Source organism: Dendropsophus ebraccatus, chromosome 2, assembly GCF_027789765.1.
Source record: "Dendropsophus ebraccatus isolate aDenEbr1 chromosome 2, aDenEbr1.pat, whole genome shotgun sequence".
Taxonomy (NCBI): Eukaryota; Metazoa; Chordata; class Amphibia; order Anura; family Hylidae; genus Dendropsophus; species Dendropsophus ebraccatus.
Window position 1 is genome coordinate 82,187,015 of NC_091455.1, and position 25,136 is coordinate 82,212,150.

At 44.5% G+C, this 25,136-nt stretch overlaps 1 protein-coding gene across 7 annotated transcripts in view; it reads left to right on the top strand.

Moving 5' to 3' along the window:
- Positions 1-25,136, top strand: part of ZNF236 (zinc finger protein 236) — a 170,631-nt gene that overhangs the window by 33,822 nt on the left and 111,673 nt on the right. For 6 of the 7 annotated variants that reach the window (XM_069957871.1, XM_069957866.1, XM_069957867.1 and 3 more), the window contains exons 6-8: positions 9,209-9,381; positions 10,054-10,200; positions 14,217-14,288. In XM_069957871.1, the coding sequence (XP_069813972.1) occupies positions 9,209-9,381; positions 10,054-10,200; positions 14,217-14,288 (392 nt within the window). The remainder of the gene's footprint in view (positions 1-9,208; positions 9,382-10,053; positions 10,201-14,216; positions 14,289-25,136) is intronic. The other variant, XM_069957872.1, reaches the window with a different exon arrangement.

The window sequence follows — 25,136 nt, forward strand, 5'->3', positions numbered from 1 at the left end:
GGCGATCAGCGGTATATACTATATACCGCTGATCGCCTGTTCCCAGTGCTGATCAGCACTTTTTATCCCCTGTCACCATAAATGATTGGTGACAGGGGATAAAAAGTGTCACCGAGCCCCCCTGCCCCTTATACATTACCTGCTCCTGGAGCTCCTTCCTCCTCGACGTCCAGGCTGGTAATGAAGTGCGCATGCGCTCCATAACCAGCCAACTCTGAAAATTTTAAGTGACCGAGACCAATTTGGTCTCTGTCACTGAACTATGATTACTGTGATAGAAAATATCACAGTAATCATAGTAATACAGTGAAAATGAATGTATAAAGTACAAAAAGTGACAAACATACAAAAAAATAAAACACACTTTTTATTATAGTAATAATTGCAGTTTACTCACAAATTACCTTTAACCCCCCCAGATTACCCGTAACCGCCCCAGGTTGTTTGTAATCACGCCAGATTGCACGTAACCCCCCAGATTACACGTAACCACCGCACGTTGCCCGTAACCACTTAACGTTGCCCGTAACTATCGCACGTTGCCAGTGACCCCCTCCAGATTGTCCATAATCACCCCAAATTACATGTACCCACCCCAGATTACCTATAAGCACTTCAGTTTATCCGTAACAATGCCAGATTGTCTGTAACCCCCCCCCAGGTTTCCCGTGACCACCCCAGGTTGCCGTAATCATGCCAGATTACATGTAACCCCCCCAGATTGCACGCAACCACAGCAGGTTGCCTCTGACCACCGCACGTTGCCTCTGACCACCGCACGTTGCCTCTGACCACCGCACGTTGCCTCTGACCACCGCACGTTGCCACTGACCACCGCCCGTTGCCACTGACCACCGCCCGTTGCCACTGACCACCGCCCGTTGCCACTGACCACCGCCCGTTGCCACTGACCACCGCCCGTTGCCGCTGACCACCGCCCGTTGCCGCTGACCACCGCACGTTGCCGCTGACCACCGCACGTTGCCGCTAACCACCCCAAATTGCCAATGACCGCCTCCAGATAGCCCGTAACCACGCCAGATTACAGGTACCCACCTCAGATTACCTATGAGCACTTCAGTTTATCCGTAACCACCCCGCGTTGCCCGTAACCACCCCGCGTTGCCCGTAACCACCCCGCGTTGCCCGTAACCACCCCGCGTTGCCCGTAACCACCCCGCGTTGCCCGTAACCACCCCGCGTTGCCGGTAACCACCCAGCGTTGCCCGTAACCACCCAGCGTTGCCCGTAACCACAGCAGGTTGCCTGTAACCACCCTAGATTACCCATAACCACCCCAGGTTGTCTGTAACCACAGCAGGTTGTCCGTATCTATGTCACGTTGCCCGTAACCACCCCAGGTTGCCTGTAACCACCCCAGGTTGCCCCTAACCACAGCAGGTTGCCCGTATCCATGTCACGTTGCCCTTAACCACCCCAGGTTGCCCGTAACCACCCCAGGTTGCCCGTAACCACCCCAGGTTGCCCGTAACCACCCCAGGTTGCCGCGACCACCCCATGTTGACCGTATCCACCTCATGTTGACCGTATCCACCCCAGATTACCCTTTACCACCCCAGGTTGTCTGTAACCACAGCAGGTTGTCCGTATCCACCCCAGGTTGCCCGTGACCACCCCATGTTGACCGTATCCACCCCAGATTACCCATAACCACCCCAGGTTGTCTGTAACCACAGCAGGTTGTCCGTAACCACCCCAGGTTGCCTGTAATCACCCCAGGTTGCCTGTGACCCCCCCATGTTCACCGTATCCACCCCAGATTACCCGTAACCACCCCAGGTTGCCTGTAACCACCCCAGGTTACCTGTGACCACCCCAGGTTACCTGTGACCACCCCATGTTCACCGTATCCACCCCAGGTTGTCCGTATCCACCCCAGATTACCCATAAGCACCCCAGGTTGCCCGTAACCACCTCCAGATTACCTGGAACCACCCCAGACTGTCCGTAACCACCCCACGTTACCTGTAATCTCATTTTTTAATTGTATTTTAGTAACTGCGCTATTCTAATAACCGATACTAGCTGCGGCTTTGCTCCAGCAAATTGGCGCTCCTTCCCTTCTGAGCCCTGCTGTGTGCCCATACAGTGGTTTATGCCCACATATGGGGTACCGTTGTACTCAGGAGAACCTGCTTTACAGATTTTGTGGTACATTTTTTCTTCTGTTCCTTGTGAAATTTAGAAATTTTAAACTAAATGAACATATTATTGGAAAAATTCGAATTTTTCATTTTTACTGTCTACTTTTGAATACTTTCCTCTAATACCTGTGGGGTCAAATTGGTCACCACACCCCAAGATGAATTCTCTAAGGGGTGCACTTTCTAAAATGGGGTGACTTATGGGGAGATTTTACTTCGCTGGCACTACAGGGGAACTGCAAATGCACCTGGCGCTCAGAAACTTCTTCAGCAAAATCTGCATTGAAAATGCTAATTGGCGCTCCCTTTCTTCTGAGCCCTCCTGTGTGCCCATACAGTGGTTTACACCCACATATGGGGTACCGTTGTACTCAAGAGAATCTGCGTTATAATTTCTGGGGTAATTTTTTTCTCTTGTTCCTCGTGAAATTGAGAAATTTTAAACTAAACGAACATATTATTGGAAAAATTTTGAATACTTTCCTCTAATACCTGTGGGGTTAAAATGCTCATCTTACCCCAAGATGAATTCTCTGAGGGGTGCACTTTCCAAAATGGGGTGACTTATGGCGGGATTTTACTCCGCTGGCACTACAGGGGCACTGCAAACGCACCTGGCGCTCAGAAACTTCTACAGCAAAATCTGCATTGAAAAAGCTAATTGGCGCTCTTTTCCTTCTGAGCCCCGCTGTGTGCCCATACAGTGCTTTACGCCCACATATGGGGTACCGTTGTACTCATGAGAACCTGCGTTACAAATTTTGGGGTGCTTTTTCTCTCATGTTCCTTTTGAAAATTAGAAACTTTACTCTAAACGTATATATTATTGGAAAATTTTAATTTTCCATTTTTTTACGGCCTAATAGTGAATACTTTGCTCCAGCCCCTGTAGGGTTAAAATGCTCATTATACCCCAAGATTAATTCTTTAAGATGTGTAGTTTCCAAAATGGTCACTTATGGGGGTTTCCAGTATACAAACCTCCTAAATCAACTTAAGGGTAGCTTCACACGGGCGGGCTCGCAGCGAGATTCTCGCTGCGAGCCCGGCAGGTCCTGTCAGTTTCCATAAACTACATACTTGCTGCGGACCGCAGCGAGTATGTAATTGTACCGCGCTTAACCCCTTCTACTCCCGCCGGCTCCCCCGCTGTAAGCAGCATACATTACCTGTCCTTGCTGCACGGGTCCGGCGTCCTGCTCTCCCGCCCGGCCAATCAGTGGCTGCGGCTGGGCAACACACTAATTGGCCGGACGGGAGAGCAGGACGCCGGACCCGAGCAGCAAGGACAGGTAATGTATGCTGCTTACAGCGGGGGAGCCGGGCGGGAGTAGAAGGGGTTAAGCGCGGTACAATTACATACTCGCTGCGGTCCGCAGCAAGTATGTAGTTTATGGGAACTGCCAGGACCTGCCGGGCTCGCAGCGAGAATCTCGCTGCGAGCCCGCCCGTGTGAAGCTACCCTAAGAAAAGAACTGGTCCCTAAAAAAATCAGTTTTGGAAACTTTCACTAAAATGTGGTAATTTGCTGATAAATTTCTAAGCCCCGTAACACCCTAAAAAATTAAAATATGTTTATGAAATGAAGCCAGAATAAAGAGGACATATCGGTAATGTGACTTAGTAACTAATTTATGTGCTACGACTTTCTTTTTTTAGAAGCACAGAATTTCAAAGTTCATAAAATGCACATTTTTTTAATTTTTCATGATATGTTGATGTTTTTCACAAAAAACACACACAAAGTAGTGACCAAATTTTGCCACTAATATAAAGTGCCATATGTGACAAAAAAACAATCTCAGAATCGCTAGCATATGTTAAAGCATCACTGAACTATGAGCGCATAAAGTGAGACAGGTCAGATTTTGAAAAATGAGCCTGGTCATTAAGGCCCAAATAGGCTTAGTCTTGAAGGGGTTAACATTGTGGCCCAGATTTCCTTCTGTTTACATTGTTAGATTGTTTACTCATGTTGTAAACTTGGTTGGACAATGTTAATTTATCACATGTCCTTTTGCCTGTGAATACATTGCAAGTCTATGTTTTTGAGCTTTTGTCTGGTTTTGTGTGGGTGGCTTAAAGTGACTCTGTACCCACAATCTGAACCCCCCAAACTGCTTATACCTTAGGATAGCTTCTTTTAATCAAAGATCTGTCCTGGGGTCCATTCGGCAGGTGATGCAGTTATTGTCCTAAAAAACTACTTTTAAACTGGCAGCCCCGTGCCCTTTGGCCGTGGCTTACATTGTGTATGCATTAGGCTGGCACCACCTCTCCTCCCCGCCCTCCTCATCATTAGGAATGCACCAGACAGATTTTCTACTATTCATCAGCTGTGTCAGCCCAGCACATGGGCTGGGTCGTTATAGCGACTCTGTACCCACTGATTCCCCCCCAACTACTTATACCTGCTTGTAGCTTATCTGAAGTGCTGTCTCCTGGTATGTTTGTCTCCTCTGTTTGTACTTTCTTTCGGCTGAAAAACAAAGTTTACTGGAGTATATGCCGTGTCTAAGAGGCGGGCCAAGAGCGTTCGTGCCCAGGGGAAGCGCTGCCTGTGTGGTCTTGGGCTCGCCTCCCCCTGCCTTTCGTTCTGCCCTCAGCTGGCCCTCTGCACCATGGTTGCCGGGTCAGCGCCGCCTCTGTGGTGTGTCCCTGCACCGCCTCCCATGCCTGTGTGCGGCCAACCCGCCCCCCAACACCCCCACCCCTCCGAGTTCTCTTCTCGGCTTCCGTTGTGCACAGGTGCGAACGTATCCCACGCAGGCGCATTAATGCAAGCGGTCTTCTCCAGCCAGTCTAGTTGGTCATTGTGCCTGCACGGGATACGTTCGCACCTGCACACAACGGAAGCCGAGAAGAGGACTCGGAAGCGAATGTAAACAGCGGCTGAGGGCGGAACTAAAGGCAGAGGGAGGCGAGCCCAAGATCACACAGGCGGCGCTTCCCCTGAGCACGAACGCTCTCGGCCCGCCTCTTAGACACGGCATATACTCCAGTAAACTTTGTTTTTCAGCCGAAAGAAAGTACAAACAGGGGACAAACATACCAGGAGACAACACTTCCGATAAGCTACAAGCAGGTATAAGTAGTTGGGGGGGGGGAATCAGTGGGTACAGAGTCGCTTTAAGGCACCTGTGCTGTGTTCACTGCAGAGGAATAGGAGAAATCCTGCCAGTGGCATTCCTAATGATAAAGAGCAAGGGGAGTAGGGATGGAGGGGTGGTGCAAAGTTAGGGCACAGATACTCTAGGCCACGGCAGTTTGACACAGGGCTACAAGTTTAAAAGTAGTTTTTTAGGACAGTAACTGCATCACCTGCTGAACAGACCCCAGGACAGATCGTGGATTAAAAGCAGCTATCTGACGGTACAAGTGGTTTGGCGGGGGGGGGGACAGATTGTGAATACAGAGTCGCTTTAAATTGTATTTGCACCTCAGTGCTGCGCCAAAAAAATCAAGAAATCCAGAATCAAGAAAACAGCATTGCAAGTCAGTTCTTTTAAAAGGATTAATCTGAAGGAAGAATGTAAATAAAAAATGGATGCTTCTTTTAACAATGCACTTTTAACCCTTGTACTACTTACCTTCACAGGGTAAGGGTTCATTCAAACTGAGCAAAAACGAAGAACTGACATGTCAATTCTTTGGGTGGAAAGGGGAGGCGCACAAGAAATCCCACTGAAACAATGCGACAGGTGGAATTGCAAGCGGCTTCTGCAGCGCGGACTTTGCTTGAAATTCTGCCATTTTTGCTTGGTGTGAACAGGCCCTAAGGCTTGGTTTGGCTTCTATGACAAACCAAAAAAAGAACCTGCAGTTTGTAGCATTTTGTTGCTTCAGTGTAAATAAAAGCAAGCTACTACAGTGCCTTACTTCTGCGAATTGTGTTAAAGTTATTAATTTATTCAACTAAATTTTATTTAAGGTAGCGATGGGGAACCTCCGGCCCGCGGGCCGCATCCGGCCCCTGAGACCTCCTGATGCGGTCCGCGGCTCCCCTGTGATGTGCGCTGCTCTGGTGGGGCAGTAACTGGCATACAAAGAATCTTCCTGTGTCTGTGACAGCTGCAAGATACAGGAGGATGCTGTGAGTGCCGTCCCCTTCCCCACAGAGCGGCACACGTCTTTCTTCTCCTGTGGGCCGCTCGCGATGACGTAATTTCATTGCGCACCGCCTGCAGGAGAAGACGGGCACAGGCTAGAGGAGAGAGAAGAGGACCTGGGCAGCGTGGAAGCGGAGGAAAGGTGAGTGGGATGTTTATTTTTTTTTATTTGGGACAGGCACTGGGGGTTAACTAGGCTACCAGGGACATGCTGGGGGGGGATTAACTAGGCTACCAGGGACATGACTGGGGGGGGGGTTAACTACATTAACAGGGGCACTAGGGGTGCTGCAAACCCACGCTACTAACTGCTGCGCACAGTATGCGGCCCTCGAATGATTTTATTAATGCCCGACAGGCCCTCGACATGTAAAATGTTCCCCACCCCTGAATTAAGGGGTACTCTAAAGACTGGGTGCTGACCCCCATGTACTGTAAATTGTTACATAAAGTACACAGAGGCTGCGTGACACGATTGCGGTGTCCGGCAGCCTTTGTACAGTGAATAGTAATTGCTTTTACCGCTCAATGTGATAAGCAGAGCTTATCAATTTGAGACAGATGTGCGACCATCGCTGACATGATTGTTGAGTTTCAACATGTTGCAAGACCGCGGTCGACCGATATCGTGCATGTTGGCTGATCGCAGTCTTTTAACATGTCCGATTACAACAAGCAATTATCGTCCGGTAATTGGCCAAGTACAGACAATAATTATTTGGTGTAATAGGGCCTTAAGTCTTCGCACGTCTTGGCAAACTTCTCCTTAAGGAGATTTATGGACCCATGTTAAATTAGACAAAATGCTTAGTAGAAAGTCAACCTTGGGTTTGTCCTAAATTTGCACATCAAGCAAAAAGCATTAGTAAATTTGTCTAAAAAATGTATTTACATAAGCCACACTTACTATTTAAAAAAATAAAAATAGGTAAATTGAAGTAGGTGTAGTAAAATCATGCCCCAAGTCAGTTAGTAAATTTGGATTCATGAGTGGCCATGGCTGGACCAAGTCTGCTGGAGCTGACCAAGTCTTTGACTTTCTGGCTTATTCCTTTAGAGGGACATTGTGAGCAAGAACCCCCCCACTGTGACATCCATACAAATATATGTACATAGGGGTCATTATGATGGCTAGAGTGAACTTGCAGTAAGTTCAGGTTCACACCATACAGTCTATAACACTAGCCAGGCTTTCCAGGCAGACCTAGGCCTACATTCTTCTTCCCCAGTCACCGAGAGTCGAATGCCAAGTGATCAGGTTGCTGCAAACCTGAACTTCCTTTAGATTTGCTCATCTCTAGAAATGACACAAACCTTTTAAAGAGAACCAATCAGCATGATTGTGCTTATATGGTTCCCTCAAGCACTGTATAGAGCTACTGTGGAACTTGGGGAACACTAGCTATAGTAGGTAGAAAAACAAGTTTTATTCTGCTGTGTGAGACAGGGAGAGGGGCAGCAACTAGGGGCAGTCATCTGGGTGGGGAGTCACCCTGTACTAGTCACTGCTCTCTGCCTGTTGGCGCGCAGTGCGGGGAAGATTGACAGGCAGAGAGGTCACTAACATCAGCCATGAAAGTGGTCCGTATTTTCTTGTTTACATGTTTGACTTCTAATACATTTACTTTTAAAAATACATTAAAGTAACTATGATTTAAGTTTTTTTTCTCTTTATTATGATGGGTAAAATGTATAAATTATGAAAAGGCATACAGCTTCAAAAAAATATGAAAATGCTGACCGCTTCTATGGAAATAAGCAGAAGCCGGAGAACTGTCCCTGTAGGATAGTACATGCTAGAGAAAAGTCTTTGAATTTTGGCCAAAGTTTGAACTATTCTCGCAGTTTGATCTGTTCACTTTGAAGTACTAAAATGCTGCTTGTTAACTCATCTGATAGGAGGAAAGGGGCATGAAGGTTGTTTTCCATTTTGTATCTCCACTTTGGATAATGGAAGTTCATGTGGATAGGGTAAAGGCTGTACCATTGTAGATTTAATACATACAGGCAGCTTAACCCTTTTATATATAATGAATTTAACTGGACTTATATATTGTATAATCCATTGGTGGGGAGCTGTTGGAGCAGTTGCCGCATCTTGGCTACTTATTTGTGCCTTTTCAGTTTTAAAAAACTATTTTAGTATGTCATAAAATAGTTTTACTTTTTTGCATTTTAAGGCTGGGTTCACACTACGTATATTTGAGGCTGTATGTGTGAGGCTGTATAGCAACCAAAACAAGGAGTGGATTGAAAACACAGAAAGGATCTGTTCACATAATGGTGTAATTGAGTGGATGGCCGTCATTTAATGGCAAATATTTGCTGTTATTTTAAAACAACGGCCGTTATATTGAAATAATGGCAGATATTTACTGTTATATGGCGGCCAGCCACTCAATTTCAACATTGTGTGAACAGAGTCTTTCTGTGTTTTCAATCCACTCCTGGTTTTGGTTGCTATGAGGACCTGACATGAGGACCAAATACTGCCTGAAATATACTGTGTGTGAACCCAGCCTAAACATTGTATTTTGTTTTCCCAATAGACATCAGCAACTGAACCCCCCCTGACTCCCACTTGCTCAGCCTTATGTTTACCCCTGTGTCTGATTCCCACCCCTACAGCCACTTATTTACCACCCAGAGCAGAGTGAGCCCCCTCTGCCTCATATTCACGCCCCCTTACCTTAGCATTAACACCTATTTTCAAATGAAATGATGGGCCATGAATTTTCTTTCTGCCCAGAAAACCCCTTTGTTAATACTGCATAATATTCAGTTTTATTAATGTAGTACATTTTACCTTGTCTATGTACTTAAACTGCACAATTGTTTCCAAATAAAAACAGCAGTCTGTATTGTTTTGTCATCGGTTTTATAGATGACAGTCATAAAATATTCATTTTTTTATTTATTTTTATCTAATTTGAGGTGAAAGACCCTTCAAATGTAACCTGTGTGGAAAAGCTTTCAACCAAAAGGGGGCTTTGGCCACCCATATGGTCAAGCACACAGGGGAGAAGCCTCATGCCTGTGCTTTTTGTCCAGCTGCGTTTTCTCAGAAAGGCAATCTGCAGTCTCACATCCAGCGAGTTCATTCAGAGGTAAATACATAGCCATCTAGTTACTGTCTATTTTCAGAATGTGATCTGACAAAAGTGACAGCAGGAAATGATAGGAATAATGGTGGAGCATTAGTCACTGCAGACTTTTCCTCTCCTGTACACCTCTGCCGCATTGCCATTGATACGGGGAGGGACAGGGAGGTTTGAAAAACATTTTTATTTAGGAATGTAGACTTGGCAAATTTTAGTGCAATATACCGTTAGTATGGATCTTGGTACAGTATACAGTGATCATAAGGGTGAAAAACTATTATCTATACTGCACACTGGGTAAAACACAGCAAGCAGTGATACTTTATTGTTTTGACTATTACACAAGTGCATGTGTTAAAACATGATGTAACATGATGGAAATCCACATCAAAGAAAAATCATGGAAATCCACTTCAAGTCTATACTTCTTTTTTTAATCCTCATCAAAAGACTGAAGACTTTATTCTTCAGATTTAAAAAAAAAATCCCAAACCCCTAGGGCCAACTGCTCTGCCTTGTAAAAGCCGATCCATCAGAAACGGGATGTTTGTTCTTGATTATTTTTTTTTCTTCTACTAAGGACTGCATAAAAACTGTATGTGTATGGATAGATTTTGTGTATATATTACCCCAATGACTGTGTCTTAATTTTTGTTTATTCATATTTCCATATTTAAGGTGAAAAATGGTGTTACATATCACTGCACAGATTGTAGCTGTGTATTCAAGAGCCTGGGCAGTCTTAATACTCATATTAGTAAAATGCATGTGTTGGGATCCCAGTCTACACCTTCTACCACCGGAGCAGCTTCACATGTGACTATGGTAAATTGATCTCTTTGTTTTTGACGTGTGCTAAGTTGTTTTTCATGAATACTGACTTTCGCAAAGTTGACCAAGCCTTAGCAATTTGGGATGTGTGAGGTTACATTTAGTAACATCACAGCTTTGTCATAAGAGAAAACACAAACCAATGGAACAAGATTTTCAGCTGGAGCTGCTGACTGATAACCAGCTGGATACTTGATATACTGATTAAAACAATTTGGGTTAATTTACAACACTCACAGGGTTGATCCCAGTAATATAGTAATGCGATTGTGGGGCTGTTAGCTCATAGGGTAAAAGCCATCAATGGGTGACTTTTTGGGGGCAAAACAGCTTTTGGAGTACAGCAGGAAATTTTCTTGCTAACTAAAACCTATTACAGAGTTTCTTAAAATTGCTTGTACTATTGATGTTTATCAATGACAATTACGTTTTAAAGCTGGTGTAGATTTCTGTGAAAGGTTTCTGTAACCCATCTTGTGCAGGAGGGAGAGAGACTCTTAGATGAGCGCTACTCTCTGCATGTTTTTCAAATCAGTGGGAGTCTCCGCATCCAAAACTTTTAGCATGTCTTTATGACATGCAAAAACAAAAAAAAAAAAGTGCAACAGTATGCTACAGATGCAAAGACATGTGGTTATTATAGAAATTTGAGAATTGCAATACTGCTAGTGAAAAAAATAAAATGAGGTTCTATCTCCAAATGAGGTAGAGTATACCATCTCACCACATTAATGTGACCTCAGTGGGAGAATATATACTATACACTGGCCTCTCTTGGGCTAATATTAAGCCTACACATTGGGTATGCAGGGCCCCTATCTGCTTAAATCACCCATGGAGTGGGATGGGTGTAGTACACAGGCCAAATTGAGGCAACCTGGCCCCCCCATGAATCGCGGACAGAGAAAAAAGAATTACAGTGACACTTTAAACTTATTTTGTGTACTGAAAAACAGTTATCTATTTTTAGAGAATAATAATATTAAAGGAGAAGTCAGGCGAAAAATTATATTAGATTATATTGTATTGCTTCCCAAAAGTTATACAAATCCCCAATATATACTTATTATGGGAAATGCACATTAATGTGTTTTTTTCCCTGCACTTACTACTGCATCAAGGCTTCACTTCCTGGATGAAATGGAGATGTCACGACCCGACTCGCAGAGCTGTGAGGGCTGTGGCTGCTGGAGAGGATGATGGCAGAGGGTTACTCAGTATCCCTTCGGTGCCCTGTGTCCCCCTGCCATCATTCTCTCCAGCAGCCACAGCCGCACAGCTCTGGGAGTCAGGTTGTGACATCACGATTTTATCCAGGAAGTGAAGCCTTGATGCAGTAGTAAGTGCAGGGAAAAAAACACTTTATAAGCAGTTCCTGTAATTAGTGTATATTGGTGATTTGTATAACTCTTGGGACGCAATGCAATACTTTAATAAAAATTTTTGCCGGACTTCTCCTTTAATTTAGGTAAATGAAAATGCATGGTGGAATACATTTACCAGCCCATCCAGACATCAGAGTTGAAATGTTCTTTGGATAACCTTGCTGGCACTGCTGGTTACACTCTTTGTTGCCAGTCTTCACTATGGTGCACAATAAGAACTCTTAAAGGGAACCTGTCACCCCCGTGCCGGGGTGACAGGCTCCCGACCCCCCGTTAGAGCCCCCTATACTCACCTGATCCCGCCGGGTCCCACTTCTGGATCCGGTCGGGTGACGGAGATCTCAGCCGCTGCAGCCCGGCGCGCGCGCTGAGAGATGAGTCCAACGCTCATAGAGAATGACGGAGCGATGGACTCTCCTGTCATTCTCTATGGGTGTTGGACTCCTCTCTCAGCGCGCGCGCCGGGCTGCAGCGGCTGAGAGCTTCATCACCCGACCGGATCCAGAAGCGGGACCCGGCAGGATTAGGTGAGTATAGGGGGCTCTAACGGGGGGTCGGGAGCCTGTCACCCCGGCACGGGGGGTGACAGGTTCCCTTTAAGTTAGACCCTTTTTCTTAACTAGGAAATCCTTAAAGTGTACCTGTGAGTTAAAAATATTTGATATAAACTGCATGGTTTTGTTTGTTAACCCTTTAGAATGGGTGGTGACAAGGTAGTTTTAGTGTTTTTTTTTTTTTTTTGTCAAATCTTTTTATTAAAGAAACCACGGTGAGAGGAGATGAAAACATTAACCCAGTGACCCGGTCACTGACCCTCCCCTCCCTGGGCATCCATCTAATCTTAGGACTGCCGCTGCCATCACTGTGAACAGACTCTGATGGATTCCTAAAAATGATCAATGCCCCATTCTCTCCACCGGAGGTGGCAGAGAGCATGGGGCAATGATCCCCTGTCACCAAAGTCAAGTGCCCCAGATTGCCTGTCACCACCCCAACCTAAATGACACTCCTTTCCTTCTGAGCCCGGCTGTGTGCCCATACAGTGGTTTATGCCCACATAAGGGGTACTTTTGTACTCAGGAGAACCTGCGTTACAAAGTTTGGGGTGCGTTTTCTCCCGTATTCCTAGTGAAATTAAGAAATTTCAAACAAAACCAACATTAGTGGAAAAAATTTTTTTTTTATTCTTACAGTCTTACAAATTTGTACACTTTCCTCTCATACCTGTACAGTCAAAATGCTCACCACACCCAAAGATGAATTCTTTGAGGGGTGTAATTTCCAAAATGGGATTACTTTTTTGGGGGGGGGGGGGGGGGTGTTCTATTCTGCTAACACTACAGGGGCACTGCAAACGCACCTGGGGCTCAGAAACTTCTTCAGCAAAATTGGAACTTTAAATGCTGATTAGCGCTCCTTCCCTTCTGAGCCCGGCTGTGTGCCCATACAGTGGTTTATGCCCACATATGGGGTACCGTTGTACTCAGGAGAACCTGTGTTACAAATTTTGTGGTGCATTTTCTTTTGCTTGCTTGTGAAAACGAGATACTTCAATCTAAACAAATATATTATTGGAAAATTTCTTTTTCCATTTTTTCACACTATGAAGCGGAACCGCTCGCTTCATAGTGTGAACTGACAGGGTTTCCTACGACCGCAATTCATTAAATTGCGGCTGCAGAGAACTGACATGTCAGTTACTTGCGGGGCCGCACTGGATCCTGGCCAGAGCGTATACGATGTGTATACGCTCCGGCCGGGATCCCATTGAAACCAAGGCATTGTTCCACGCCGCAAAAACTACGCCCGTAGTTTTAAGTAGTGTCAACACAGCCTAATAGTGAATAATTTCCTCAAGTCCCTATAGGGTCAAAATGCTCATTATACCCCTAAATTAATTCCTTGAGATGTGTAGTTTCCAAAATGGGTTTCCAGTATACAAGCCTCCTAAATCCACTTAAAAAGGACTGGTCCCTTAAAAAAAAAATCAGTTTTGAAAATTTGATTTTGTGATACATTTCTAAGGAATGTAACACCCTAAAAAAGTGAAATATGTTTACAAAATTTCAAAATCGCTAGCATACCTGAGCTATAAGCGCATAAAGTGAGACAGGTCAGATTTTGAAAAATGAGCCTGGTCATTAAAGGGGTTGGCTGCTTTATAGTAAAAGTGACATGTCAATTCTTTCGACGGAACGCGTAATCCGCCCGTGCACAGAACAGTGTCTATGGCACCAGCGGAAAAGCGCGCCGCCGCGTGCGGGGACGAGCGACGGAATACGCCGCGGGTTATACGCGGCAATTCCGTAGTGTGCACGCACCCGAACACTTTGTACTGACCTATTTTACTATAAAGTGGCCAACCCCTTTAAGGTCCAAATAGGCTTGATCCCTAAGGGGTAAAAAAAAGAAAAAAATTCTTTATTAGAACATTTGAAACCCGGGTCCGCTAGCCTAACCAAAGTAATACTGCAATACATGTATGTTCTGTAAAAAACATATACTGTATATGTAGCAAGCTGATCTCTTGGTCCTACTAGACCAGAGCAGTCAAGAATGTATGTCATACTTTTTCAGTACTATAGAGGTATGTAGAAATTAATTAGTTATTTTCTCTCTGTTAAGGATACATCGCAGGCGCCTACAATATCGGATACAAATCTTATGCAGACGTCTCCTAATGATAAATGGAAAAATGTAAGTACAATAAATTCAGAAGAAATGCGTGTTATAGTTGTCCTTCATTTCCCTAGTTGCCTCTTTATGCATTGTCACCTGCTTGTATCAAATAGATGTTTTATAAATTTGTGGCTTTACATTTTACAAGGTCTGAGGAGAAACTGAATTTCTTTGCTGATTAAAGTTTTACTGCTATTACAATCAATCACTTGCCTCTTCCATTCTTTACAGGAGCTTTCATATCTGCCTGCAATCATGCAAACGAGCAAAATTAAATAGTTCTTTATCAAGTTTCTTTGTAGTGTTATTTCATGGCAATTTTTTCCTCATAGTGTATAGCTTGGAACCTTGAAAATATTCTAGAATTGTGCACAGTCTCTGACTTGCATTACATCGGGGATGTCAAACTGTGGCCCACAGGCCAAATCTCGCCTGTGGTATAATTGTTTTTGGCTTGCTGAGTAATATCAACTAATCTGCTAGAGCCGACCCCACCTGTACATACTGTACCCATGATGGACCGCATACACCTTATGCAACTTCTATGTACAACTGATGTGCACCCCTAACTAGTCCAAAGCACCAGTAAAAGTACTTGAGGGTGCACATCAGGTGTATATAAAAGTGCATTACAGTATTAGCCATTTACAAAAGATTACAATTCTTATTTGCAGCTGTGGAATGCAGAACCCGCCTACAGACAAAACATCCTTCATTCCACAAAGCAATTATCGGCCTATATCAGCCATTACAGCCGATAAACGTTTTGTGTACTAGAAGACAACGATCAGCAGACATGCTGATGTCGGCGGATTGTTGTCCTTCAACAAGCTAAAACGGCTACAATCAGCCTGGCAGCAATCTGCTGCCGTCGCTACGTGCAGTAGGAGTGGCGGCAGCAGACCGCCGGTGTCTCCTATGGGCTCCCCGCAGCCCTTCGGCTCTTATCCGCTCCTCCTTGCTCCCTGTATGCCGATGCATGTAATAGCATCGGCAGCGGGCGGGGGAACGAGGAACAGGTCGGCGCTCGCTTGCTCTGTTTATGAAAGGAAGCAGACTTTTTTTTTTTCTCTAAGCCTGGACAACCCCTTTTAAGCAGGTTCCTTTTTATATGAAAATGTTATATTTGGTCATCATATGTGATAAAAATGAAAAACCCCAGTTGTACATGTTGATTCAATAAATATCAATATTAAAGGGGTTGTCCAGTGGAAATCTTTTTCTTTCAAATAAACTGGTGTCAATATAGATTTGTAATTTACTTATGTTAAAAAAACCTCAGTCTTCCCATATTTATTAGCTGCTGTATGTTCTGCAGGAAGTGTTGTTTTATTTTCAGTCTGACACGGTGCTCTCTGCTGACATCTCTGGCCGAGACAGGAACTCTGTCTCAGTTTTCTATGAATCCCCATAGAAACCTCTCCTGCTCTGGACAGTTTGTTTCTCAGCCAGAGATGTCAGCAGAGAGCACTGTGTCAGACTGAAAATAAAACAACATTTCCTGCAGGACATATAGGAGCTAATACGTATGGGAAGACTTGAGATATTTTAATAGAAGTAAATTACAAATCTATATAACTTTCTGACACGAGTTGATTTGAAAGAAAATCAAAGAAAAGATTTTCACTGGACAACCCCTTTAATATCAAGGTCACAGCAGTAAAAGCACTTGCCCAAATAATGTGTAAGACCCCTATGTGCTGACAAAAGAGCTGTGCCCCCTACATGTATGGGTTCCAAAGCTGGTATTTGGCGAGCAGGAGATTCTGTAAGTTGTACACTTGTTTCTCCAGCACTACTTACAACCACTTGTTAGAACTGAGATCTTTTGTTATGTTCTCAAATGGTTTCTGAATATTTTTGTCAGGGTGCATAATCCTAATTTAAGGAACTACTGCCGTTAGGGAATGTTTAGGTAGGTCGTTTGTCTCAAAGTAACATTCAGATGAGTGCCAGTACCCAAGGTGTCTTAACAGAACATGGCTCACAGCATCACACTGCATCCACTATTATCTTAAAGTGCACCCAGTGCCATTATCTGCATATAAACAATGCACACACTCCCAGCCATCCTTATGATGTGAAAGAAAATGTGATTTTTTTTTTTTTCAGACCAGGCCACCTTTTACCATTGCTCAATAGTCTGATGCCCCCTTACCCTTTCTATGTGGTTGGGCACTCTGACTGGATAATGGCTACATAACTATGTAACAAGCTGCTTAGCCCTGTTTGTTCTTCCTCCTTTATGCTTAAAGCAATTATTCCGATCTGTTTTATGCAAAAAAAGAAGAAAAACTGATCAAAAAATGGATCTATTTGGGCCCATCCGTTTTGATCAGTTTTTTTTATTGACTTCCATTATAAAAAAAAAGGATCAAAACGGATCTATTTTTTAACATACACAAAAAGGTTAATAACCATATTTTTGTATATGCAAAAAAAACGGTTGCCTTTTGATCTGTTTTATTTTGATAACATTTTTTTTAGAATGGAAGTCAATAAAAAAAAACAATCAAAACAGATGCACACAAATACATCCATTTTTTCATCCGTTTTTTTTTAAATTGCTGAAAAGAACAGATTGCAAAAACAGTGTAAACCCTCTCTCTTGCCAGCAGATAGGGGATAGGGGGAGGGGTTTGGACAGTATACAATATACTCCCCTAAAGTTGAGGAGGGTTGGTACAACTACAGGAGGTGTATTTGGAAGATAAAGCTAAATAGCTAATATAAGTGGTTGTATTCTCCTTTCCAAAATGGGATATGTAACCTGTGGAGTTCTCTCGGGGCGCCTGATGTAATGCTCCTTTTTTTTCTGAAAGAATAACATATTTTGGAGGGTGGGGGTGATTGTCCTGCTCCTCCCAGCTTTTGGGGGGTTGGGGACAGGGGGGTGCTGACGTCATGGCGGACTTCGACAAGCGTCACACGGTTTTAGTAATATCATTTTATTTCTTGTTACATTTTGTATGTATTTTTTGTTTGTGACATAACTAAGCTTCTATAATAAGTTTGATAGATTAAGGTTTGTGTTTCTTGTGGGGCGGCTACCTGTCCATGATATATGGGCTGGGGGAACCGCCCTGGGAGGGGCACGGGGGGGGGGGGTAGCCACGAGTTCTGTTGAGCGGAGCTCTGTGGATCCTTTCTGGCATGATTGAAGTTAGTTCTGGACATCAGTCGTGCCCTTGAAAGGGGTGTGGAGACAATAGAATGGATGAATAAAAGAAGTGTAGGGAGGAAGGTCAAAAGGGGTGGTAATAAATTATTTATTTTTTATTTATTTTTGTTTATTTGTGTATAGGAAGATGCACATGTATATATGTGTGTATCTACGTGTATATGCATATATACGTGTATCTATATAGGTAATGTTTATTTAATGATTTATTTATTTTCTTCATTTATTTATTAATTCTCTTTTTGTTTTTTTATTTTGTGTTGTGTTACGGAGTTGGGTCGGTTGTCGGGTCTGCTCCAGCCTGTGGCCTGGCCTGGCCTTCGGGGGGATGTAGCAGGACCGCCTATAGAAATATGGTAGTTATTAATGTAATCAGTATAGTAATAGGAGGGGTGGTGAAGGGATGAAGAATTGTTTAGATTAGGTCATATTGGCGCCCGGCAAAGTATACTGCATCAGGAAGTTAATTGTGTTATTTATGGGAGTGTATTTCTGTCTAACAGGGAGGGAGGGGGATATATATATATGAAACAAAAAATAGTAAAGGTCTGCTACACCTAACCCCTACGAATGGAGTCCACCCCCTTCGAGTGCACCACTATTCCCAGCGCTCACAGGATATAAATGAATAAATGAGTATGTACCAATATAGAGGGCTCTCTAGAAGCAGGTGGTGTGTTACAAACACTGTCAAGACATATGATTTGTGCACCTGTATAAATTGTACGTCAACATTTATTGCTTGAATCTATATATCATATTGATAGTAGGTCATCGCTGTAAAAAACCTAGTAAGGTAAACCTAATAGTAGAAAGCAGTCTATATGCATAGGAAATACATAAAAATCACATATAAATGCCTAACTAGTATAAAGATAAAAATGGATAAAATCTATAAGATAAAATAAAAATTGTGTGTATATGGAGCCTAGTGAGGTTGCCTGCGCCGGGCCCAGCGCAGGCAGCTCACCTAGATGTATTTAGCAGTAGTCCCGAATCAAGAAGTCTGGCATAGGCTCGTATCGCTGGATGGCCGTTGGAATAATTATATTAGTGTCCTAGTGAGACAGCTTACTTTTCAGATCATACACTTTGGGTGAGATAAGGTGCTATAAATGACAAATGGTGGAATGTCCACCTCTCACCCTGCCGGCGGTAGCTCCCACGGTCCAATATAGTATTGTAGCGGCGGTCCAAGTCTCAGTCAGTGCGGCTTCTATGCAATCCGTGCAGTTGAGATCTGATTCAGCACAGTGGGTTGTCTCATGCTGTTTGCAGCATCCACATGCATGTGAGCGCGCGCTCTTGTTAACTGCCGCTTGGTTTGAATGTCCAGGCAGATACGGCTTGAGTTCGGGATATAATCAGTAAATGATAAAAAGGCTCTGTTATCCTTGGTTCTTGTACGCGTTTCAGGAGATCTACTCGCTCCTTTCCTCAGCAGAGAACTTGGATATCCAAGTTCTCTGCTGAGGAAAGGAGCGAGTAGATCTCCTGAAACGCGTACAAGAACCAAGGATAACAGAGCCTTTTTATCATTTACTGATTATATCCCGAACTCAAGCCGTATCTGCCTGGACATTCAAACCAAGCGGCAGTTAACAAGAGCGCGCGCTCACATGCATGTGGATGCTGCAAACAGCATGAGACAACCCACTGTGCTGAATCAGATCTCAACTGCACGGATTGCATAGAAGCCGCACTGACTGAGACTTGGACCGCCGCTACAATACTATATTGGACCGTGGGAGCTACCGCCGGCAGGGTGAGAGGTGGACATTCCACCATTTGTCATTTATAGCACCTTATCTCACCCAAAGTGTATGATCTGAAAAGTAAGCTGTCTCACTAGGACACTAATATAATTATTCCAACGGCCATCCAGCGATACGAGCCTATGCCAGACTTCTTGATTCGGGACTACTGCTAAATACATCTAGGTGAGCTGCCTGCGCTGGGCCCGGCGCAGGCAACCTCACTAGGCTCCATATACACACAATTTTTATTTTATCTTATAGATTTTATCCATTTTTATCTTTATACTAGTTAGGCATTTATATGTGATTTTTATGTATTTCCTATGCATATAGACTGCTTTCTACTATTAGGTTTACCTTACTAGGTTTTTTACAGCGATGACCTACTATCAATATGATATATAGATTCAAGCAATAAATGTTGACGTACAATTTATACAGGTGCACAAATCATATGTCTTGACAGTGTTTGTAACACACCACCTGCTTCTAGAGAGCCCTCTATATTGGATATATATATATGGTTGTCTTTGTTAACCTCTTAAGGACCCATGACGTACCGGTACGTCATGGATCACTGTCACTTAAGGACCCATGACGTACCGGATCGTGGGTCCTTTAAGAGGGCGCCGCGGACCGGCCGCATGCGATCGGGAGAGATGGCCTGCAGAAATACACTGCAGGCCATCTCTCCCTGTCGGCATGGGGGGTTGTTAACCCCCCCCATGCCGGCGATTGCCGCTATTGGCTTATCAGTTCAGATCAGCCAATAGCGGCGATCGGAACTTTTCCGGGCCATCGGTGACCCGATGACCTGGAAAAAAATGGCGGTCGTTGCTGTCCGAGGGCGGCACCGACCGCCATTACTGTAAAAAATAATGGTGCCACCGGCCCGATCGCCGTGAACTGGCCGGTCGTTTACGGCGATCAAAGTCCCCAAAAGTTATAAATACCTGGGACCCCTCAGCTAGGTAGCCTATCGCCGCTGAGTGTTGATCAGCATCGCACGAAAGTGCGCTGCTAATCAGCAACTCCTCCTTTTTGGCGTAGGGTGTTTTTTTTTCTATATCCTACTGCCACGGTCTGCTGATAAGTGCCGCACATAAGTGCGGCACTTATCAGCAACACCATTTTTGGCGTAGGTTTTTTTTTTATATACTTACTGTAAAAAACACTTAAAAAACACTACATTACACCACACTACACTACGTTGAATAAAGTTTGACACTACACCACTACATACCCCATATACCAATCCCTATATAAAAGTGGCCCCCGGCGTGTTTTCGGTATCTGACGCATACGCTATTATTGCCTCCGACACCCAAACAGCCAGTGAGGATGAATGGGGGGATCCTTCGTTCCTCCATTCATCCTCATCCTCCAATGACGTATCTGGGGGTAGCGTAGCGTACGCTGCCCCCAGACACGTCTTTTCCGCCAGTACCGTCCCAATAAGAGATGACGGTATGGCGTGAAATTCTACTAATTCTGTGAGAGTACCCCAGGGTACACTTACAGATATAGGGTACATGCACACTGCGGAATGGCGAAGGATAGCCCTTTGTGCATTCCGCAGCTGGCACCCGCCGGTGGACTGATGCAGGCGCGTGTCTCCACACGTGTCATAGACTCCATGTTATGCACGGGCGGATTCCATCGTCCGTCCAAAGAATGAATACGTTGGACGGAGAGCGGAATCCGCCCGTGCATAGAATGGAGTCTATGACACGGACGGAGACGCGTGCCAGCTGCGGAATGCAAAAAGGGTTATCCTTCGCCATTCCGCAGTGTGCACGTACCCTTATAGTGTATGAAGGAAGGGACACCCGAATCCAGCCCCCAGATGCCCCCCCCCCATCCTCGGAGTTAGTGGGGAGATCATTCTAGAACTGATCTTCCCACTGCTGGATAAAGGTCACCACCTGTACGGGGATAACTTTTATACCGGCACCCCCTCTTCCGGTCCCTCGCTGCCCGAGCTACTGTAGCTTGCGGCACTATCCGAAAATATCAGAAGCAGTAATAGAGCCCTAATATTTAGCAGCCATGGAGCAGACCCAGCGCTTCTGGATATGAAGGACCCCGTATCGCACCAGGGCAACATTTTCCAGGTGACGTCCCCCACACTGGAAAACAGGAGACCCCAGAAGAAGTGCAGTGTGTGGCGTAACGGGGATCAGGAGGGACACCATTTTCCAGTGTGACGCCTGTCCTGATCACCCCGGCCTCTGCATACAGGATCGCTTCAAGGCGTACTACACGTCATTGGGGTTCCACATATTCTAAATTCTGTCCCTTATTCCTATTTCAGGGGTCACGTTGATGCGGGGATTATTCTGATCGCCATTATGGAGTTGGGAAGAAATTTTTTCCCTGTGATAAGGCTACTGTCGTCTGCCTCACGAGGGTTTTTTGCCTTCCTCTGGATCAACACAGGTTGAATTTGATGGACACCTGTCATTTTCAACCTTATAAACTAATAATTGGCCTAATACCCCCAAATAAATTAGAATTGTCCTTTTTCCCCAGCTAAATAGGTATGGCCGCCATTCCCATTAGAGAATGCCATAATGCAATTCCAAAGCCTCTGTACGGCCAGGGGAAATTACTCAGGGGAAATTACCCTACACGTTTTGAGTTTATTTTCTTTTTTAACCCCTTGTGGAAATGGAAAAAAAATCAAGGCTAGACTAACATTTAGTGTAATTTTTTTGTTAATTTTTACTCTAAATCATTGATCTTGTCATGATTTTTTCATTTTCACAAGGGGCTAAAAGATTAAAAAAAACACAATGTGTAGAGCAATTTCCCCTGAGTACGCTAATACCCCACATGTGGACATAAAGCACCATGGGGGTGCAGGGTAAGTCTCCAAAAGGAAGGAGCACCCTTTGGCTTTTGGAGGCTGGATTTGGATGGAATGGATTTCGAGGGGCCATGTTGCATTTAAAAGGCCCCTGTGTTGCCAAGACAGTTGAAACCCCCCACAAGTGACCCCATTATGGAAACTAAACCCCTCAAGGAATGTAACAAGGGGTGTAGTGAGCATATGGACCCCACTGGTCACGGGCACAAATGTGGAACAATGTGGCGTGAAAATGAAATATTAAATTTTTTACACTATAATGTTGGTTTAGCCTTGAATTTATCATTTTCACAAGAGGTTAAAAGAGAAAAAAAAACACAAAATGTGTAGAGCAATTTCCCCCGAGTCCGAAAATACCCCACATGTGGACATAAAGCGCCATGTGGGCGCAGGGCAAGCCTCCGAAGGGAAAGAGCGCCATTTGGATTTTGGAGGTTGGATTTGGCTAGAATGGATGATGAACGCCATGTCGCATTTACAGAGCCCTCGTGCTGCCAAAACACTGGAAAACCCCCATAAGTGACCCCATTCTGGAAACTGCACCCCTCAAGGAACCTAATAAGGGGTGCAATGAGGATATGGACCCCTTGATGACGAGCACATTTGTGCCATGAAAGTGAAAAAATGAAATTGTTCCACATTTGTGCTCGTCACCAGTGGGGTCCATATGCTCACTGCACCCCTTGTTAGATTCATTGAGGGGTGTAGTTTCCAGAATGGGGTCACTTGTGGGGGGTTTCCAGTGTTTTGGCAGCACGAGGGCTCTGTAAATGCGACGTGGCCCTTGAAATCCATTCCAGTGAAATCCAGCTTCCAAAAGCCAATTGGCGCTCCTTCCCTTTGGACGCTCGTGCTCCGCCCGCTTGGCACTTTATGTCCACATGTGGGGTATTTCTGTACTCGGGAGAAACTGCGCTACATGTTTTGTGTTTTTTTTTTTCCTTTTATCCCTTTGTGAAAATGAAAAATTGAAGGCTAGAACAACGTTTTAGTGTAAAAAATACTTTTGTCTTTTTTCACGCCACATTGTTCTGAAAATCTGTGAAGCACCTGTGGGGTCCAAATGCTCACCGCACCCCTTGTTACATTTCTTGAGGGGTGTAGTTTTCTAAATGGTGTCCTTTTAGGGGTGTTTTTTAGGTTTTGGCACCCCAGAGCCTCTGCCAACAGTCAGAAATGACCAAATATAACGGAGCCATTGAAATTCACTAGGCGCTCCCTTATATCTGAGGCTTGTGGTTGCGTCAAATAGCGCAATAGGGCCACATATGGGGTATTTCTATAAACTGCAGAAACGGGGCAATAAATATTGGGGTGCATTTCTCTGGTAATAGGTTCATAATTATGAAAAATATTGGATTACAATAAAATCTCTGCACAGAAAATTACACTCAAATACACTTTAAGGCTGGGTTCACACTATGTATATTTGAGGCTGTATTTGTGAGGCTGTATAGCAACCAAAACCAGGAGTGGATTGAAAACACAGAAAGGCTCTGTTCACATAATGTTGTAATTGAGTGGATGGCCATCATTTAATGGCAAATATTTGCTGTTATTTTAAAACAACGGCTGTGGTATTGAAATAATGGCCGTTATTTACTGTTATATGGCGGCCATCCACTCAATTTCAACATTGTGTGAACAGATCCTTTCTGTGTTTTCAATCCACTCCTGGTTTTGGTTGCTATGAGGACCTGACATGAGGACCAAATACTGCCTGAAATATACATAGTGTGAACCCAGCCTAAACCTGAACAGGTCCCTAAAAATATCTGATTTTGAAATTTTACTGAAAATTTGGAAATTTGCTGCTAATGTTTTACGCTTTCTATTGTCTAAAAAATATGAAAGATCGTTTAATAAATGCCGCCAACTAGTGATGTCATGATACCAGAATTTTGAGTTCGATACCGATACCAACTTTTTTTTTTCAATGCTCGATACCAATTCGATACTTAAAAAATTATATTTAAGAAAAAAAACAAACAAAAAAAAAACATAAGAATAGAAATGACACCCACCCCCCCACCCCCAGGTTCAGGTCAGTACGAACCAATTTATGTTCCCTAATTTAATTACTTTAAAAATAAAGTCCCCATTATTTAAAATAAATAAAAACTTGCCCAACTCTGACTCACTTTTTTTATCTCTCCGCCTGTCTGGCTGGGGGGTGAGGGGGCATTTTTTGCGCTGTGATCTGTAGTTTTATTTAGTACCATCTTTTTATGGGGTATTGAATTGGGTGGTTTCTGGCTCGGTTTACCGTGCGTGATCAGGAAAGTGGCAGGTAGTATGGACAATAACACTTCAGCTGCCAGGGATGGGGATTGTAGTCATGTAACACACAACTGCTATCAGGTGGGAGGATGGGGGTTGTAGTCATGTTGTAACACTTTAACAATCAGAGGGTGATGGGGGTTGTAGCCATATAACAGACACCAGCCAGCAGGGGGGATGATGGGGGTTGTAGCCATATAACAGACACCAGCCAGCAGGGGGGATGATGGGGGTTGTAGCCATATAACACACCAGCCAGCAGGGGGGATGATGGGGGTTGTAGCCATATAACACACACCAGCCAGCAGGGGGGATGATGGGGGTTGTAGCCATATAACACACCAGCCAGCAGGGGGGATGAGGGGGGTTGTAGCCATATAACACACCAGCCAGCAGGGGGGATGATGGGGGTTGTAGCCATATAACAGACACCAGCCAGCAGGGGGGATGATGGGGGATGTAGCCATATAACACACACCAGCCAGCAGGGGGGATGATGGGGGTTGTAGCCATATAACACACCAGCCAGCAGGGGGGATGATGGGGGTTGTAGCCATATAACACACCAGCCAGCAGGGGGGATGATGGGGGTTGTAGCCATATAACAGACACCAGCCAGCAGGGGGGATGATGGGGGCTGTAGCCATATAACACACACCAGCCAGCAGGGGGGATGATGGGGGTTGTAGCCATATAACACACCAGCCAGCAGGGTGGATGATGGGGGCTGTAGCCATATAACACACCAGCCAGCAGGGGGGATGATGGGGGTTGTAGCC